The 19,972-nt window shown below is 40.5% G+C and overlaps 1 protein-coding gene across 1 annotated transcript in view; it reads left to right on the plus strand.

The window, feature by feature from the left end:
- LOC122665408 (26S proteasome non-ATPase regulatory subunit 13 homolog B-like) overlaps positions 1-15,338 on the plus strand; it is a 31,450-nt gene extending 16,112 nt beyond the window's left edge. Inside the window, exon 4 of the mRNA XM_043861556.1 lies at positions 15,092-15,338. Within this exon, the coding sequence (XP_043717491.1) occupies positions 15,092-15,277 (186 nt within the window). The 3' untranslated portion in view covers positions 15,278-15,338. The remainder of the gene's footprint in view (positions 1-15,091) is intronic.
- Positions 15,339-19,972: the final 4,634 nt, after the last annotated feature.

The following is a 19,972-nucleotide window of genomic DNA, read 5'->3' on the forward strand; positions in this document are numbered from 1 at the left end:
GTTGAATGTTGAGTATAACCCAATTCGTGTTCAAGTGTTGGGCCATTCCCCTTTTCCCACACTTGAGCAGTCTTATGCTTTGGTCTCCTCTGAAGAAAATCGTCGAGCTGCTATGTTGCACCCTGTTGTCCTTGACAGATCAGCCCTCCAGACTACTGCACCAGCTCCTTCTACACCAATTGGCACTCTCTCTGTGGGTGGTACTACTATCGGCATCATTACTTATGAGCATTGTCATAAGCCTTATCACACCAAGGACAAATGTTGGAAACTTCATGGGAAGCCCGCTGACTTTGAGGCTAAACGGGCTGCTAAGCGAAAACCAAAAACCAAGGCCAATCACTCTGAGTCTGTCACTACAGCCCCTACTACTGACACTGGCCTATCTCAGGAGGATTTACAGGCATTCCTACGTGTGCTAAAGTCTTCCACTACTGTTGTCTCTACTACACCAGCTACTGCCACTTCGTCTACTCCTTCAGGTTCACACTTTGCTCGGTCAGGTATTTTGTTTGGTGATCATTGTGCCTCTGTAGCTTTCCATCCTTGGATCATTGATTCTGGAGCTACAGATCACATGACCGGGTCCTCTAGCCTCTTCCATCGTTATTCTCCTACCTCTAGGAAAGACAAAGTCAAGGTGGCTGATGGTTCCCTGTCCTCCATTTCTGGAAAAAGAATCATTAACTGCACTCCTTCCCTTCCTTTGTCCAATGTTTTACATATTCCAAATTTTACTACTAACCTTCTTTCTATTAGTAGTATAACTCGTGATCTTAACTGCAAAGTAATCTTTTTTCCTTCCCATTGTGTTTTTCAGGATCTGGACTCTGGGAAGACGATTGGATTGGGTAAAGTGCATGGTGGCCTGTACCTGCTTGACGATGGACGTCTCACTCCACCTCCATTACTACCACTACATCAGAATTCCTTAGTATCTTCTGAAATTTATCAGTAACACTCTAGATTAGGTCACCCCCCCTTAGGCATCGTAGCATCTTTATTTCCTACTTTGGTCAAACATTATGATAAGACCGATTTCTTTTGTGAGGCTTGTGTTCTGGCCAAACAGACACTTTCAACTTATTCTATTTCTAATAAAAGGAGTTCTTCACTTTTTCACTTAGTACATTCTGATGTTTGGGGCCCCAATCGTAAGACTTCGGTTTCTGGTTACCGTTGGTTTGTCTCTTTTATTGATTGTCATTCTAAACACACATGGGTTTATCTTTTACACACAAAAAGTCAAGTTTTTTCTTGTTTTCAGCATTTCCATAACATGGTCAAAACTCAGTTCAATGCTACTCTTAAAGTCTTGAGAAGTGATAATGGGACTGAGTATACAGAGACTCAATTTCAGAAATACCTTGCTGATAATGGGATTGTTCATCAGACAAGTTGTGTTGATACCCCAGCCCAAAATGGTGTAGCTAAAAGGAAGAACCGACACTTGTTGGAAGTGGCCAGGGCGTTGATGTTTTTGCGCCATGTTCCCTCCCTATATTGGGGGGATGCTATTCTTACTGCAACCTATCTTATTAATCGGTTGCCTTCCCGTGTTCTTGACTCCCGTAGTCCGGCCGATATTTTACATGGGAATTCCACCTTTGTGGTTCCTCCCAAAGTTTTCGGTTGTGTGTGTTATGCCAGAGACACTAAACCTCATGGCAAATTTGATCTTCGTGGGTTAAGGTGTATTTTTTTGGGTTATTCTCGAAGCCAGAAAGGTTATAAGTGTTACCACCCTCCTTCTCGTCGTACTTTGGTCAGTATGGATGTGGTCTTTCATGAAAGTCTTACCTATTATCAGTCTACACATCTTCAGGGGGAGAATTCTAGTTCCAGTGAAGATGTGCTTGTGTTTCCTCCCTTTGAAATTCCTCCTTTGGCTGCTGCCCAGCCTCCTACCGCTGTTGCCCAGCCTCCTTTGGCTGTTGTCCCTTCATCTGTAGGGACTCCTTTACAGGGGGAGTGTGTAGGAAATAATGGTGGTAATGATCATTGTTAGGGGGAGTTGACTCCAGTCCAGAGAACCATCAGTGAATTTCAGAAGAGAATTGACAACTCTAATATCATCACCTACAAGAGACACTCCAACAGAAGGCAGCATCAATCCACTGTGGCACCAATACCTATCCAATTGCCGACCCAGGAGTCAGATCCTCCTCCTTGTGGTGAGGCCTCTCCTTCCAATCTACCTATTGCTCATCGAAAAGGTACTAGGACTTGCACCCTGCATCCCATTTCTCGCTTTATTGCTTATAGTTCTCTTTCTCCATCTTTTTGTGCATTTGTGTCCTCTCTTTCTTCTGTTCCTATTCCTAAAAACTGGCAGGAAGCATATACAGATGGAAAGTGGAAGGCAACTATGTTGGAAGAAATGAGAGCTTTAGAAAAAAACAACACGTGGGATCTTGTAACCCTCCCTCCAGGAAAAAAACCAGTGGGATGTAAGTGGGTGTTTGTGGTCAAACAAAAGATTGAAGGGTCTGTGGATCGGTATAAGGCACGTTTGGTTGCAAAGGGCTTCACCCAAACATATGGGATTGACTATCATGAGACTTTTGCCCCTGTTGCAAAATTGAATACAGTTCGGGTTTTACTATCGTGTGCAGTTAATCTTGGATGGGATCTCCAACAGTTGGATGTGAAGAATGCCTTCCTAAATGGTGAACTTTGTGAGGAGGTATACATGGATATTCCACCAGGTTTTTCTTCGACAATAATGAAGGCAAGGTGTGCAAATTGAAGCGAGCATCGTATGGGCAAGCGATCACCTCGAGCATGGTTTGGTCGGTTCCACAAGGCAATGACATCCGTTGGCTACAAGTAAAGTAATGCTGATCATACTCTCTTTATAAAGAGGGTTGGTGAGAAGCTCGCTGTTCTTATAGTGTGTGGATGATATTGTGGTTACAGGCAATGATGGGGATGAGATCAGCCAGTTGAAGAGGTTTCTTGGGCAGGAATTCGAGATTAAATATCTAGGGCCGCTACGGTACTTTCTTGGGATTGAGGTTGCCAGATCTTCTAAAGGCATCTTTCTCTCCCAAAGGAAGTATGTCCTAGACTTGTTGGCTGAAACTGGTCTATTAGGATGTCACCCTTCAGATACTCCTACGGAGGCTACTGTTCGTCTCAAAGAAAATGAGGGTGAACCTGTTGATAAAGGCCGGTACCAACACCTAGTGGGAAAGCTGATTTATCACTCACACACTCGTCCAGATATTGCTGTTGTTGTGAGTACTGTGAGTCAGTTCATGCATGATCCCTATTCTTCTCACATGGAGGCTGTTCTTCGAATTCTCCACTACTTGAAGTCAACTCCTGGAAAAGGCATTCTTCTGTCTCCTAATGGTAACCTATGGGTAGAGGCGTATACCAATGCTGACTGGGTTGGTTCTGTAGATCGGAAGTCTATCTCTGGGTACTGTTCTTTTGTAGGTGGCAATTTGGTTACTTGGCGTAGCAAGAAGCAGAATGTGGTGGCTCGTTCTAGTGCTGAAGCCGAGTTTCGGGCTATGGCACAAGGCATTTGTGAGTTACTTTGGTTGAAAGGCTTGCTACAAGATCTTGGTGTTCCTGTTCATCTTCCCATGATGTTGTACTGTGATAACAAAGCTGCAATCAGCATTGCACACAACCCGGTACAGCATGATCGCATTAAACATGTTGAAGTGGATAGACATTTCATCAAGGAAAAGCTGGAAGAAGGGTTGATTTGTGTTCCCTTTGTGAAGTCTGCTGATCAGGTTGCTGATATCTTCACTAAGGGATTATCTGGGAAATTGTTCCATCCCATTCTAGTCAAGTTGGGCATGATTGCTATATTTGCACCAACTTGAGGGGGAGTGTTAAATTATGTACACCCCCCATGGTATTCTGGTCTTTTGGGTGTTTTATTTATTTTTTATTTATGTATTTATGAGCAAGGGTAGAAATGTAATTAGGGTTGTGACACTGTTCACGTGAACAGTGTCATGAACAGTATCGTGAATAGTGTTTCCCCTTGTAATCTCTTTTATTATTATTATAAATAGAGAGCTTGACTGATCTCATGGATCATTCAAGCATTATTCCACAAACCTGTTTTGTTAACATCCTATCTTAGGATATGGGTCACCGAACTGTGAAGAAGTACTACCCACTGATCCACTATGATATGATACCTCTGGGAGCATGTACGGGTACGGGCCGTATGGCTGGTGGGTTGGGTAGGAAAAGATGTCATCCACAAAAGACGATCCACTACGTCCTTGTGAGTAGGAGTCATACTCAAAATTGGGAATGGATGGAGAAGATATATGCTCCCCCCCACCCCAAGTCAACTGCCCTTCGCCATATGGATGTGAATGAGATGAACTATACTCTGATTGTGCTGGAGATGGACTGCTCTCTATACGGGACTCGAGTTCCCTCATATGCTTGACCATCATCACCTCCATCATCACCATCTCCACCATTACCATCTCCACCATCACTACCTTCAACACCATCATCATCTCTATGAGTCTGAGTCTGAGTCTGAGTCCGAGTCCCACCACCGCCAGTGGAGGACATAGACCAATCTTCTTCCTCCTCATCAACATTGCCACCAGTAGGCTAGAACAGTATGGGTGACGCGTCCCATGCGTGTAACTTACCCTCTTCAACCATGAACTCATCCACATCAGCTTCTATATGTTTGGCTATCATGGGGTCAGGCCTACCTCCAGGCTGATCTAACACTGGCTCACCTGTCACACCCCAAACCACCCCCTGGGAGGATTTAGGCAAGTGACCGGATATCCTACGACATCCGCCAATCCCCAAGGATCAAGAAGCAGTATTTACACGTCACAAACCACACATTGAGGTTAAAAGATAATAAAAGAATATCAGAGTGCAACGGAAAATCGAACTACCCACAGACGATTTATATTATCAATAATAAAATCCCAAATACCTATGTTATACCATATACATATCCTTTTATGTTCAATAAATACATTATCTTGGTAATTACACTTCTTGAAAGAAAGACACTTAATCACTAAGCAAAGAGATGAGGAAGATCTACAATTCTATCGACAGCTTCCTCGCCCATTGGCAAATCTGTTCCTGCAAAATCAACTAAAAGATAATATACAAGAGTGTGAGCTCCACCGAGCTCGTGAATGAAATAGAAACCATGCATGCACATGCAAGCACAACCAAATGAGTCCTACATGAGGTGCAGGTCATTTTATTTATTAGCCACCTAACATCACAACTAAGTCAGGTCAGTGCTACTACAATCCCCAATACATGTATCCCTGGTGCGGGTTTGGTTACCCCTTCTCGTGATACACCCATTGAGTTGTCAGAGAGGACTAGTCAGCTCCCGCATTCGTTCACCAAGGTCAGCCCGACCAGCCCTCTGTGATTAACCTGTGGGGTAGCCGTTAGTATTTAGCTCAATTCTTTTCCCTTTTTAATTGTGGCATAAAGCCCAACATATAGCTCATGATTTAATTGTGGCGTAAAGCCCGACATATAGCTCCTAACATTAATTGTGGCTTAAAGCCCAGCATATAGCTCCTGACATTAATTGTGGCGTAAAGCCCGGCATATAGCTCCTGACATTAATTGTGGCGTAAAGCCCGGCATATAGCTCATGATTTAATTGTGGCTCCCACAGGCATCCAATACCTTAACCCCTGTTGGCAAGGGTGGGTAGCACGGGTGATGAAACTCTAGCCCCATGTCTATATGGCATCGTATGAGTCAGGCGGTGTCAACCGTATCCCATAATACGGGCTACCACAGGCCTCATTTCCAAGCCGGCTACGGCTTCTAATCTAGCAATTTCACATACAAGCATTATCATACATTTTCAATGTTCATCAGATAAGATTCAGAATTCAAATGAGAATATAAAACAATTTAAAATAATTAAAGACAGTAAATATTGTTGTTGTTGTCATGACCCATCAGTCATGTTACACCTACACTCATGGTGTAATTCCACTCACCTTGTAGTGCTCCTGCTCGCTCTTCTATCGGCTCGGTCCCCGTCGGTATCTGACACTGCGCCACGTGTTCAGGGTTATAACCTATGTTAACCGGGCCATTAAAATTTGTTAATCATGATTTAGAAAAGGTTAATGTCCTAGGGTTGGTCTAGGTTTGATTGGATTCAGATTTGAGAACTTAAACATTAAGTTATAATTCTTTGGGTCAAACTCCCAGTGCATCACCCGGAGAATGTGGTTTAGTGTCAACATCGTATTTTATCACTGTAGTACATGGTTCTATGTCACAATATCCTTACAACACAGTCCCTAGGTCAGCAGTGTTGTAGGACCAACACAGACAGGGTTTCGAAGCCCTGTAGGGCCCACTTAGGTACCGAAGGTGTTCATAATTATGGACGGATGTGAGGAGGGGTATTTCGATCATTTTCCACCTCCTTACACTGTTTATAGTCCATATGTGGAGGTCCCCCAAGTCAAATCAGCAAAACAGTGAAGTTTTTCATTCACAGCATCACCCAGTGGCATCGCCCAATGCTTGTAGAACACGGGTTTTCAGGCTTTAAATCTGGTTTTTGCTGCTGGGTTGGCCCCAAATCAATCATGGATGATCTCAGGGGGGTTGTAACACTTGAATAAAGCTGAATGGGATGGAATTAAAGGATTTAAGGTTTGGTTAACCATTTAGGTGTTAGTTTAGGTTCAGATATCACAGAGATCAATCACGCATGGCTGAAATTAAGCATGCAACTGCCTGGATTGTTGTAATTCATATGGGAACAAATCATAATACCTATTACAGCAGCTACCCTAAGCTATAACATCCTAAATTTAGCATGCATGTAGGGATCCAAGTCTCTAGCTCACCATTTACATGGTATACATACATATTGAGTATGAAACATCTATCTATCATGACTGAAAGCTAAAATAATGGTCTAACAGATTTATATCTAGCCTAGATAATGAACAAAACATGGATTACAGAACATGCATGGATGATCCAAGGCTATACAAAGCTTCTACATGCTAAATCCTAAGCAAACACACAGAGATAAGGCCACAGAGATCAAGTTTCAGAGGTAAAACACAAAATACAGAAGTGAAATAGGCTGAGAAGATTGTTCTAAGTTCAAACCCAGATACCTAAGCTATGGAGAATTCGATCCCAAGCTCCAAGCTCACAATCCCTTCTTCTTTCCTCTTCCTTCTCTTCTTTCTCCTTCTTCTTCTCCTTCCTTCTCCCTCTCTTTCTTTCTTTCTCTTTTTCCTCTCTAATGCTAGGAACAGTAGGGAAAACGAAATTAGGGCTAGGCCCTCCTATTTATAGGCCAGGCTTCACTAAGGCATGTTTGGTGCTACTGTCCCAAGCTCAAAATACATTTTTAAGCTAATTCTCCTTCATTCTAGCTACCTAGGTGGGGTCCACATGATTCCAAAGGTATGAGGTGGTCCCTCAGATTTCCCTCAACCTATGGAGGGTGCCCATGGCCAATATGGGTGGTCCCCACAGATTAAATCATTAAATTAATGCAGTTTTGCACTTTGGGTGATGTCTCTGGGTGATGTGTGCCTTGCCCAGTGCCATCGCCCAGAGAATTCATCTGCAGAATTGTTTAGATTGAAATGAAATTTCAGTCCACTTAGAGACATAATTGGATCATGGTTCCTTCTAAGAAAATGAAGCTCTATGAATCTAGTTTCTAGCAAAACTGGAATCAAAGGAAATCATGATTGGATTATGGAGTTATGTTATTTTTATTACGCAAAGGTTAACCTGTCAAAACAGCAGGATCCGATTTTGACAGCAACTTGAGCTAAACTTTTAACTAACTTAGAGACATATCTAGGTAATGGTGTCTTCTAACAAAATGCAGCCCTATGAGTCTAGTTTCTAACAAAATTGGAACCAACACAAAATAAGTTTGGGTGGTAGAGTTATATCATTTTAACTAAGAGAAGGTCAATCTGTAAATTAACAGAATTTGTCATTTATGTTGGGATTTAAGATGTATGTATGGAATTGGGTTCTCATCTTCAAATCAATCATGAAATTGATGTTTGGGTCTAAAAAGGCCTTATCTAAATTATTTAAAGTGATGAGGATCATCATTTGTTTAGCCTAGAACTAGGATTTAAGTCCAAGAGTCCTAGAATCAAGGAATTGTACCTTCCTTAGCCTATACATTTGGTGGTGAACTGTACAGTCACAAGGAGTTGGTGTTTGCCTTTTTAATGATATGTAGGTCCTCACCAATGGAGCTACCTCATTATGTTCAACCACAGGTTCAATGCACCACAGTATACTGATAGCTTTGACCTCGGATTCTGGGCTTTCAACAAAAATTCCAATTAGCCTGTATTTTTGGGCAGGGGTTTTACATCACCTCTATCCCTCACCCAATCCACAATAGGATCTTCATCATCTCACTCCACTGGGAAAATGTCTTCGAGATCAATATTTTCCCTGATACCCTCTTGTCCCATGCGTATGTGTTGCATCTTCAACCTAATATTGTAATGCACATATACCAAGTCAGATAGACGTTCGGAACCCAATCTATTTCTCCCCTTGGAGTGGATGAGAGAAAATTTATTCCAATTCCATTCATAGCCAGATGCGGAACATGTCTAGGAGAGAACCTTGATTTCTATTTTCTTTAAATTCTCTGTCGAACCCCCATACCACACCCATCATTCAGTTGCATTACAACAAAAGAGACGTGTTATATTCATTTCAAAAGTTTCAATACATACATAATTTAAAGAATAAGATATTGAATTGAGTAATGACTAATGAGTACCGGCATCACCGCGTGTCCGGCCTTGCTCTGCAACATCGGTTCCAAAACTCCCCAATGCATCCCTAAAAGTCTTCAAGTTTTAAAATTAGTAATGACTCATTACTATTTAGTATTTACTGAAGTAATTCCAAATGAATTATAACTTATAAAACTCACCTCATTGTTGCATTTAGCTTGTAAATTACTATTCGACTCCAACTTGGCAACTACTTGTTTTACTGCTTCAATAAGACTACTATTCAACCCAAGCCTATGATTATATTGGTACTTGAAGTTCAAATAGTATGCTGAAATTGACATTACATATTGTTAATGCCTTAATAGTTAGTAATATATCTTTCAAATTAACTTTAAAAGATGTAATTGCATAAAAAACAAACTACACTCACCAACCTTATGCAGTGGATGCATAAATTGATTTTTCCAGTGCTCCTTAATAATTTTGAGAAAGTGTTTGCTACCTCGTGGATTCGCATTGTAAACACATTCATTCATCAAGTCTGTGGTAGCATATAGATGTGACATGGTTGGACCCTTGAGAGGAGAATCAACTATATGCAAAACCTTGACCACTGGGTCCAAAAGTTATACCATTTTATGCAACTTTGACCAAAAGTCATCTGATGAAATGGTAGCTTGTGCTTCCCTACCACTATGGGTATTGGACCCATTCCAGTTAAACCAATCTTCAGAAGCAAACATAAATCTAAGTCCGGACTTCTTGGTCTCTATACTCTTTAAGTGTAATATAGTTTGTGGCGAATCTAGTTATGCCCGGCCTCACTAAGTCACTCCCACACTTCTCCCTCAAGAGGTTTAATGCAAACCCATTGTTGTAGACAAAATTGGTCATTTGTCTTGCCTATTCCACAACATGTTGTACCAATTTGATATTTCTCATATCCTTCAACATGAGGTCTATACAATGTGCAGCACAAGGAGTCCAAAACAGCGGTACTTACTGTTTTGCATCAACTTCTCATCGGCATTCATGTAGTTGCTTCCATTGTTCGTTACAATCTAGACAGCGTTCCCCACTCCTACATCATTTACCACTTCCTTCAATAGTTTGTAGATATACTTTGCATTCTTTTTCTCCTTGGATGCATCAATAGACTTGAGAAAGACTGTCCTCCCATCACAATACACCATAAAGTTGATGATGGACTTTCTTGTAGGACCAATCCAACCATTACACATTATGGTCACCCCGCTCTCCCACGTCCCCCTCATTTCATTGATATAGACTTGAAGCTCTTTCTTCTCTTGGAGCAAATACACATTCATGATCTCATGTGGGGTGGGCCCCTTATACCCTGGGCCAGCCTTAGCAATGGAATCTATCATAGTCTGATAAAAGGGGCCTTGTGCGGTGTTTGCTGGGATGGTATTGTATAACATCAACTTAGTTATAGATTCCTTCACCATCCCCTTCAGATTTTTCCATGCTCCCTTGATTTTTGGTTGCTTGTTGCCTTTCTTTCTGTAAACACGAGGTGCTTGGTGAAGTGTTGGGTCATCTCGTGGTAGTACTACTGGAGGTGGTGGAGGTGGAGCTGCCCTCGTAATTTGTGATCTCCTAAAGGGATGAGGCAACCCAGGCTGCCTACCACCTGCTCTAGATGTACCTGCTCCTCCACTACCACTAGCACCAGCTCCTCCACTACCACCTGCTCTCTCTCTCCTGATCCTCATGATAAGTGGCTCTGAAGTATTTGATCTATTTTCATTTCAAAGTTCAAACATGTCTTGCATTAGTATTTCCTATTTAGTACACAGTACAGTAAAGTAACTAACGCATTCTTTTGCTTACATCTCAATCTCTCACCTCACTATTTGCGTCAGCCTGATCTTTGTATTTGGCTTCAACTTCTCAATGACATTTTCAACAGCTTCGATTAGTTCTAGTTCAAGTCCAAGATTATGCTTGTAATGATATTTGGGATTAAGATAGTATGATAGTAATGACATAAATAACTTGTTAGTGCTTTTGAATATGTAAATGTAAATATAAATATAAAGTGTAAAGTATGTTGAACCAAACATATAAAACTCACTTGGGTATTGCAACTCTTACAAAGTCCTTCATCTTCTGAATGGCAACATATATGTGGGCCAAGTATCCACTAGCCTTAGTAACCTAACCACTAGCTCTAATATACCAACCACTTTATTCAAGTCATGCTAGAATTTCTAACTAGCGATGGTCTCCTGTGCTGCTCTTCCTTCGTCAGTATTCAACTCCCTTCAGCCAAACCACTACTCACTAGCAAACATAGATCTCAGACCGACAACTTTCATCCACATCTTTCTTTTTTCTAGAGCTGCAATGTTGACAACGGCTACAGAGGAAAGAACCACCACCAAACAGCCCCTCTGTAAAGAAGATGAAGGAAGAGAATCCACTACTGTAGCCTACCCCTCAAGAGGCTGATTCTGAAAGCTCTTCAATGTAATGTAGTTGGTAGTAAATCGAATAACACCAGGCCTCACTAAATCTCCATTGCATTTCTCCCGTAATATTTGTAACGCATATCAATGGTTATATATAAAAGTGGTCACTTGTCTTGTGCTGCTGACCACACTTGCTACCAAAGTTTTCTTCCCCATGTCCTTAAGCATTAGGTCAATGGAATGCGTTGCGCATGGTATCCAAAAGAGATGAATCCTTTTGCTTTTCTTATTCATCAATTTCTCTCTAGCTTTTTGAAGTTAAAATCGTTATCTGTAACGAATTTGGATAACGTTCTTTGGCCCTACCTCCTCCACAACTTTCTTCAATTCCTTATATAAAAGTGCAGCATCCTTAATGTCCTTTGATGCATCCAAAGGCTTGAAGAAGATTGTCTTACAATTACAACTGATCATGAAGTTGATGGTGGACTGTCTAGTAGGTCTAGTCCAACTATTAGCCATAATAGTAACTCCGTATAGATCCCACCTTGGCTTCAATCTTTCAATATATTCTTTCAACTCCATATCCTTTGTCAAATAAACATGGGTGGGCCCCTTCATTCCTAGGTCAGCCCTCCCTGTAGCGTTAAGGAATGCCTAATAATATGTTCCCTAAGCTAGTGGGATGCTATTATAGAATACAAACGTGCTAAGGGCATCTTATGTTGCATCTTCTTTACTACCAAATATTTGCGGGATGGTTGGTTGATAGGCATCTTGTTGCTTGTATATGGTAGGTCTTGCTAAAGAACGGGATCTAGGGAAGGTGCTCATGGTCGGAGTGGGGGCCATGGGGGTACCCTCACACTCTGGGCTCTCTTAAAAGGAGGGGGAATCTCCCTTTCTTCATATCTATGCTTTTTCTTCTCACTTCCTTGTACTGGCTATGTTGCAGCTACGCCAGATCCACCAGCTCCTCTCGACTGCTCATATGACCTTATATTTTCAAATGGAAAGATTATCAACTAGTTGCTAGACCTTGTTGGTAACATCTTCACTCAGCCACTGCATCGACCTCTACTGCTACTCTCTCTAACACTGCCTCATCAAATTCTCACTATTGTTCCCTTTCAACCTTCTTTAAGCTTCCTCCTGTTAAGTGTCTTGATGTGGCCTATTGCATCTCATAAGGAACTTGTGTGCATTCGGCCACATCCTTATACCCACTAGCCAAATGTTGCTTCAATCTAGTGGCCCCTCTAGAATTAAGCAACTTCCCATAGTATCGACTCTCGGACTTCTTTTTATCTTACGACATTAGATCTCCATGTTGCCATGCTATCTCACCACGGTCAGCCATTGTGTAACAAATCTCTTACGTTTTACATTGTTACATAAAAAAAGTAATATATTAAAGACTTATAGTAGTGTATTAGTAACTATTAAACATAATGTCAAGCTACTAAAACAATCAAATAGTTAAATCATATTATCCCCTAACTCTAGTATGTATTTTTAATTAAAAATAAAATTTAGAATTTCTATTAAAAATAATTATACCTTAAACTATAAAACATTATAATGGAATGATGCATTTGACAACATTTTAATTTTGATATATAGTACATAAGTTGTAAATAATTTCCCAACAAAAACAGATATTTTTTCTTAATATTTGTTATTTTTTGAATTTTTTTTACAATATTTTATAGTTTCTTGAAAAATAAAATAATACAATTTATGGGTGAAAAACAAAAGTGACTCTGTGAGGCTGTAGAGCATCCAACAGTGTCCACCATACATAAAAATCACTTTCAAACAACCACTATTGACCTATTTTTTCAATTTTGTTTTGCAAGAAATTATTTTGTTTTCAGAAAATTTTAAAAAATAATAATAACAGAAAAATAAATCGGACTCCTTAAAGTCATAGATCGGCCAAAGTTGTGTAACATATATTATATTAAATTGATATCCAACTAGCAAGATTTGAACATATTTTTTGAAAAAAAAAAAAAAGAAATTTAGGGGAAAATGGTTTACCTGGAATGGTCAAATCTTCTTCAAAGTTCTTTGGATTTTTTGTAGAGCTTGCAAGTTCAATGTTTGCAGAAGTTTTCTTGTGCAATCTGGCAATTTTTGCATCGAAAAATGGGATCAAAACCAAGTTTTTGGAAGTTCTCTGCCTAAACTAGAGAGACAACCAAGAGCAGTCGAGATCTCGACCAGTCTCGGTTGAGACAAGTGACTTTTTATACATGGGTTGGGTTCAGTCTTGGTCTCAAACTGAGATCGCTGCCGAGACAATGCATTCTTCCTATTTCGCCTAGCATCTCGTCTCGGTTTTTCAAAAAAGCAAGATATTTCCAAGATCTCGGCAAGACCTTGTTCATGGGGTCTATTTGTGAGGCTTGTTGGAGACTGGAATTATATTCTGAAGCAGTTGAAAAGATTATTGGGGTTGGGAAGCAGAATACTGATGCCGGGATGCTTTTTTTTTTTTTTTTTTTTTTTTGATAAAAGAAATATACTTGCATAACTATATGAAAGTATACACAGTGTTCTTGGCCTATGCGTATCGGGCCAAGTTAGAAGCTATAGCTATACAAAAAGGATCCCCTTGAAATAAAAAGGTAACATTACTGTATATATTCGAAATATAAAACAAGTCTTTTATATGTTGTTGAGGCCAGGCAGATATGGCTGGAGATGGAAGAACATCAGTGATCATCGAGTTGGAACACCACACTTCTTGAATCTTCAACCCCAAAACTGATGCATTATCCAGTCCTGTCCGAATACTATATAGAACGGGCTCCAAATCTGAAGTAGCACACTGGAAACCTGCACCCAAAAAAGTAAATCTTCCTTCTGTCAAAAAAATATAGGACCATCCAGTGATGCTCAATCCAGGAGTGTGGTAACCTGCACAGATTAAGACATCAAAATCTAGTTTTGGTAAGCCATAAAATTTAAAAATTGGCAAGCACATATACTGATCATTATTTACATAGGAGGATGAAATTTGGGGAGGGGACAACTTCAGATCAGATAAGTAACTCGTAATTAAGTTCATAACGCGTGTGGGATTAGGTATTCCTGTGCCGAATGCAGCAATGTTTGGAGAGTACCATATAAAGTAGCAAGTAATTATAAACACACTAAAACACCAAATCAAGGATTGTTTATCTAAACTGTTGTTGAAAAAAATAGAGCGGCATAATTCCTGGAGGTTTGGGGAGGCCAGAAATTCAGTTCTTAGACCCAAAGGTCCCGCCACCCAAAGATACTTAGCCCAATCACAAGATATGAATGAGTGCCAGTATGATTCGGCACAATTTCCACATAAAGCATAGGACGAGTCAATCGGAAGCCATTTTGAAAGAGAAGCCTTGACAAGAAGTCCTGCATTCAGAACACGCCAGAAAAAAGATTTAAATTTAGGATGAATCTTTAGTTTCCAAAAGAATTTCCACCAAGCAGTGCTAAAAAGATTATTGTTCTTATTGCTATTGATTAATTTGTTTTAACAATACTGAAAGAAATGTACCCTACTTGTATGTATTCTGAATTTGACATAGTAATTTCTTGCAAGCCTGAGCCCTGATGTGCTTTTCATTTTATCATCTCAAAAGTTGCAGTAGAAAATATGATATTCTTCAATCTGATATGAACATTGTTGTACGGATGACCAGGTTACCTTCTTCCCCTGGTGGATAGTTCGGCCAAGTTGCCTTTTATCTTTGTCACTTGATTTTCACTTTATATATCTACTTTGAAAACGTTATGGTATGATGATGTTTGGTTGATATGTTGGTTTAATGTCATATTTATGACTGCTTGAAATCCAGAAATGCCATGAGATTATGCCTTCTCATCAGTTTGAACACATGCTTGCAGGTTCATCTTATCGAGGGGATAATTGATCAAGTTGAGGGAACAGTTCATGTTTCGTGGGTTCAACCGAGAGTTTTGGGGATCCCACAGATCAAATCATTGTGTGACCGCCTGGACAACTGGTTAGAGAAAGTACACACTGCCTTGTTATCGGTTGAAGCAGAAACACCTGACCTAGTAGCATCTTGATATCTTGTTTATTGGTCTCCTTTTTCTCTGCTCTCTATCAATCTATGATGCCAGGAAGAAAAAGAAAGGAAAAGAATGTTAGCTGCTCAACAGATTGTGATACTTTCGGCACTTTTATCTTTGCCTTACCTTTCTTTTATTTTATTTTTCAGGAGGCAACCTTATGTTTTTATTTTTTTTAAGAGAAGTTTTCATACATGGATGCATGTAAACCGTGTATGTAAGAGGGTGGGAGTTTCAAGGCATTAATTAATGGGTGGGGATTTATGATTTTTCCAACTCTATATGTGAAAACTTTCCCCTTTTTTTAATTTTTAAAAATGTTTGGATCTTTTTTTTTTTTTTTTTTGGTCAAATGGGAAAATTTTATTAAAAGAAATCGGCAACAGAGAAACTCTAGCCAGTTGGAAGATTTACAAGGACAGGAGGTGGGTTAGACCACCAAAAGCGAGACAAACCAAACCTAGAGGCCCCATAGCAAGGTAATGAGCTCCTTTCACAGTCTCGTGAAACATGCAAAAAAGACACAAAAGAAAAGGTAGTACAAAGAACTAAAATATCATCAACTACTACTAACTGTGATGCCCAATCCAAAGTGATTGGCGATCTCTGGAGTGCAAGGACAACTGGGAGGCAATCAGAACAAATTTGCAACTGAGGTAGTTGGAGGCTGCTGGCCAGAGTAATAGCATCACGGATGGCTAAAACCTCAACCATAGAAGCAGAACATCCAAAAGATTGCCGACAGCGAGCTACGTTGGGGGACAACTTTCCCAATAACAGATCCATTTACTTTAACTGATAAGAGACAGTAGATACACATTGCATTATCTAGTTAATCCACTTTGCCTCAAAGCCAATTTTTCCTAGTAAAAGTTCCAAGAAGGTCCACTCAACTTTGTCATAGGTTTTACAAAGGTTTAGTTTAATAGCCATAAACCCAAAATTACCTTTGGAACGCCTCATTTTGTATAAGATTTCATGAGCAACATAAACATTGTCAGAAATTGCCCTTGAAGGGATGAATGCACTTTGGTATGGGCTAATTAGGAAATTTAGAATTGGTTTAAGCCGATTGATAAGATATTTCGCAATTATTTTATAAAAAACAGAACAAAGACTTATTGGTCTAAAGTGGGTAATGTTCTCAGGATGCTTCTGCTTTGGGATCAGGACAATGGCTGTACGATTAAAATATTTTAACATGTGTCCAATTTCGAAAAACCATTGTACAGCGGCAATAACATCACCACCAACAGTATTCCAATGCGTATTTCAGAGCCCCTATTTGGAATACTGCGTTTTTTATTTCTTCTGCAGTAAAAGGGCAACAAAGTGCCATGTTTTGGGTGTTTGAGACATAGGGGGAGACACAATCTAGAAATCCATCAATACCAATTGGGCCTGATGTTGAGTAAGCATCAGTAAAGTAATCCACAATACGCTCAGAGAGCTTGATATCATCACATCCAAGCTCCAATAAAATCACGAAGCCTAGATATATGATTATATTGCATTCTATAAGCAGTGGCCGTGTGAAAGAAAGAGGTGTTCCTATCCCCGACTTGTAGCCATTTAACCCTAGAACGTTGGGGTCAATATTTCTCTTCCCGAACTAAAAGCTCTTCTAAGCGCTTACAATATTGCTGCTCTTCAGCTTGTAGATTGGAACGAGAGACAGATCTTTGTATCTTTGCAAGGTCAAATTTTATTTTATCTATTTCAACCAAACTATTCCGAAACTGGACCTTACTTCAACGCCTGAGCTGAAACTGGCACTCTAACAACTTCTTGGATAAGAGGAAGGACGGGGACCCATGAAAATTAGAGACCCAAGCATTTGAAATTACATTTGGAGGGTCTGGATGACCTTCCCATTTAGTTTCATAGGAAAAGCATCTTCCTTCTTTCTTTAAAACCAACAGGTTAACCACCACAGGTGTATCATCTGATCCTACCATAGCCTGGCGTTGAACTTCAATATAATTGAGAATACGAAGGGCTTCCCCATTGCAAAAGACCTTATCAATGCTTGATAGAATCAGATCAGGACCTTTTCGTTTATTAGACCAAGAAAAAGAAGGGCCTGAGAAATGCAATTCAACCAGACTACACTCATTGATTGCATCCTGAAAATTTTGAATATAAGATGGGTTTTTTTATTTACCACCAACTTTTTTAGATGTTGATAGGACCTCATTGAAATCTCTAGCACAGATCCGAGGGCCACCAACAGTGCGCCCAATTTGAGTGAGTTCTCTCCAAAAAGCAGCCCTAGACTCAGACCGCAGCTCACTATAGGCAAAGGACATCCTAATAGAAGCTGGTAAAAATGCTATGGTGGCATGTGTATCAACTATCCTACTTGGGGCAGATAAGATGGAAATGGAAATTGAATTAATCCAAAAGAGAGCTAAACCTCCTGATTTACCAACTGGATTTAAAAAAAAAGAGAAGGAATCATAACCTTTTCTTTATTTCCTCCATATAAGCCTTAGGTTGTTTAGTTTTAATGAGGAAAACTAAACACAGTCGCTTAGTAGAAACCAATCTACACAGATATTGGACTGTCAAGGGGCGACCGATCCGTTGACAATTCCATACCAATAGGCTCATTTGGTATTGGGGGGCTGATCGAGGGCAGCCACCCAAACCCTTTCAGTTGGTGTTGATGAAGATGAGGCAGAGAAACATAGCTGAGGTCTACGGGTTGATCATTTTGCTCTCTCAGGGGAGTACCAAGTAAAAAGCACAATAGGGCCCACTTCAGGCTCAAACTCAGGAGATATTTGAAGCCATTTGAAACTTTTTATCACCGGACTAGGTATATAAGGAGCTTTCCTTTTCACAGCGGGGGGCCTAGCAAGATATTCCTGCTCAATTTCCTCAATTATTACTGAGGAGGAAAGCATAGTATCCTCAGATAAATCTGGTGACGGGGTGACCAAAATGATCTTTGTGGCCTGCGCAAGGGCTAGATCAGTAACTTGCTGGGTCCCAGAATCAGCCCCTAATAAAATTAGGGGCAACAACTCTTTATTGTGATTACTTAGAGGCTGCTCACTCAGGTCAAGTCTACTACCACTAACTGGATGGAGATGAGGATCTGGCAGACTAACAGAAACGCTATTGGAAAAGCTGTTCATCTCCAAAGTAGTGCCAGTTTGGCCATTGGAAGTCAAAACTAAGGAACACGAAACTATAGCAGTATCCATGTGCATTGGGGATTTTGGACCAGTAATCGCAGGGCAATCCCCTACCTGTCCTGTGAGGCACAAAGGCCGCCTACAAACTTGGTACTTTGAGGACATTGAGGGTTTTGTTTAGCAGCATCACTTGAGTCAGCCAAATCCATTAAAGAAACACCCAAAACTGGTTTGGAAGCCATATCATTTGATTTTTCAGACGACGCCGAATCCATGGTGGTATCCATCAAAGGGGGGTCTCTCCTATCTGATCAAGTAGCACGGTTACCACGACCCCTTCTAGGCACACCACAAAAATAACCAGGTTGGAGTTGTAGTTGATTTGTCCGCCTATTAAATTTGGGATGTGGATTCAAGAAGGATGTAACTTGACCCTTAGCATGTAGTAAGGTCTCAGGATTGGGAGGGTTAACCTTCCCGGGGAGGAGACATAGTCTCTCGTATTCCATTAAAAGTAATTTGGCAGTAAGTTGCATCTAAATAATAGGCTTAGGGCGACCAGCAATGCCCCCTAGACGGAACCAATCCCCAAAGGTGACCATAAAGCACTCCTCCCTAAGATCCTCAGGGATAGATAGGAGTAGATCAGACCGATAGTCATATGGGAAAGCCTCCTTATGTGGACAGTTCCTAATTTCATGGCCAATCAACCCGCAGTAAAAACAAAAATTAGGAAGCTTTGCATAGACAAACTCTGCCCAAATTGCATTGTTACCAGGGAGGAGTAAGCGCACCCCGCATCGAAGTGGGCTATCTAGTCGAAGGCCGATTCGTATAGCTAGGGACTTAGTCATATCCTTAAGAGAAGTTGGTAGCCGGACCTTCTTAAAAATCCCTAACTGTGAAGCTATTCGGATGGCAGCCTCCCTTGTATGTAGGTGTAAAGGGAGGTCATAGACGTGTTCCACCCAATCAAAACACAGAGAGAGGGGGGGATATCTTTATTCCATTTTTTTATTACAAAGAATAGCTGCTTGATCAGCCAAGGTCCCTCATCCAAGGCAATCTTGACTTCTTCTTGGTCTTCCATTTGAAGAATAAAAATGTTGGCCTCAATCTGTCAAACCATCAACTCCCGCTGCAAAGTCCATGCTACCGTTAAAGCCTTTGATATAGTGATAGCCGAGACCCGCTTCTGACTGATGACTTTCCCCACTACAACTAGTTCCCAATTTACACCACTCATAACAGCTAAATCTTCCATTACAACTTCTGACCCCATATCAGAGGAAATACTACTGAAATCTACCTCCGCATTACACAAAGCCTCTTCCATTGGGTGCCAGCCAATATCCCAAATACAGCAAAACAGAAAATCCCTTTCAATTACAAGCACTACTTCCCTCCGAGCATGAGGTTTACAAGAAAACAAATCACAAACCAGTATTAACAAAGAAATACAACAATTTGTGCTTCGAATTCGTTCCAGGAACTCTTTGGATCTGCCATAGGACAAAGAACTATAGAGAAGGGAATAAGATCTAAGGAG

This window comes from Telopea speciosissima, chromosome 6 (genome assembly GCF_018873765.1).
Source record: "Telopea speciosissima isolate NSW1024214 ecotype Mountain lineage chromosome 6, Tspe_v1, whole genome shotgun sequence".
NCBI classification, from domain to species: Eukaryota; Viridiplantae; Streptophyta; class Magnoliopsida; order Proteales; family Proteaceae; genus Telopea; species Telopea speciosissima.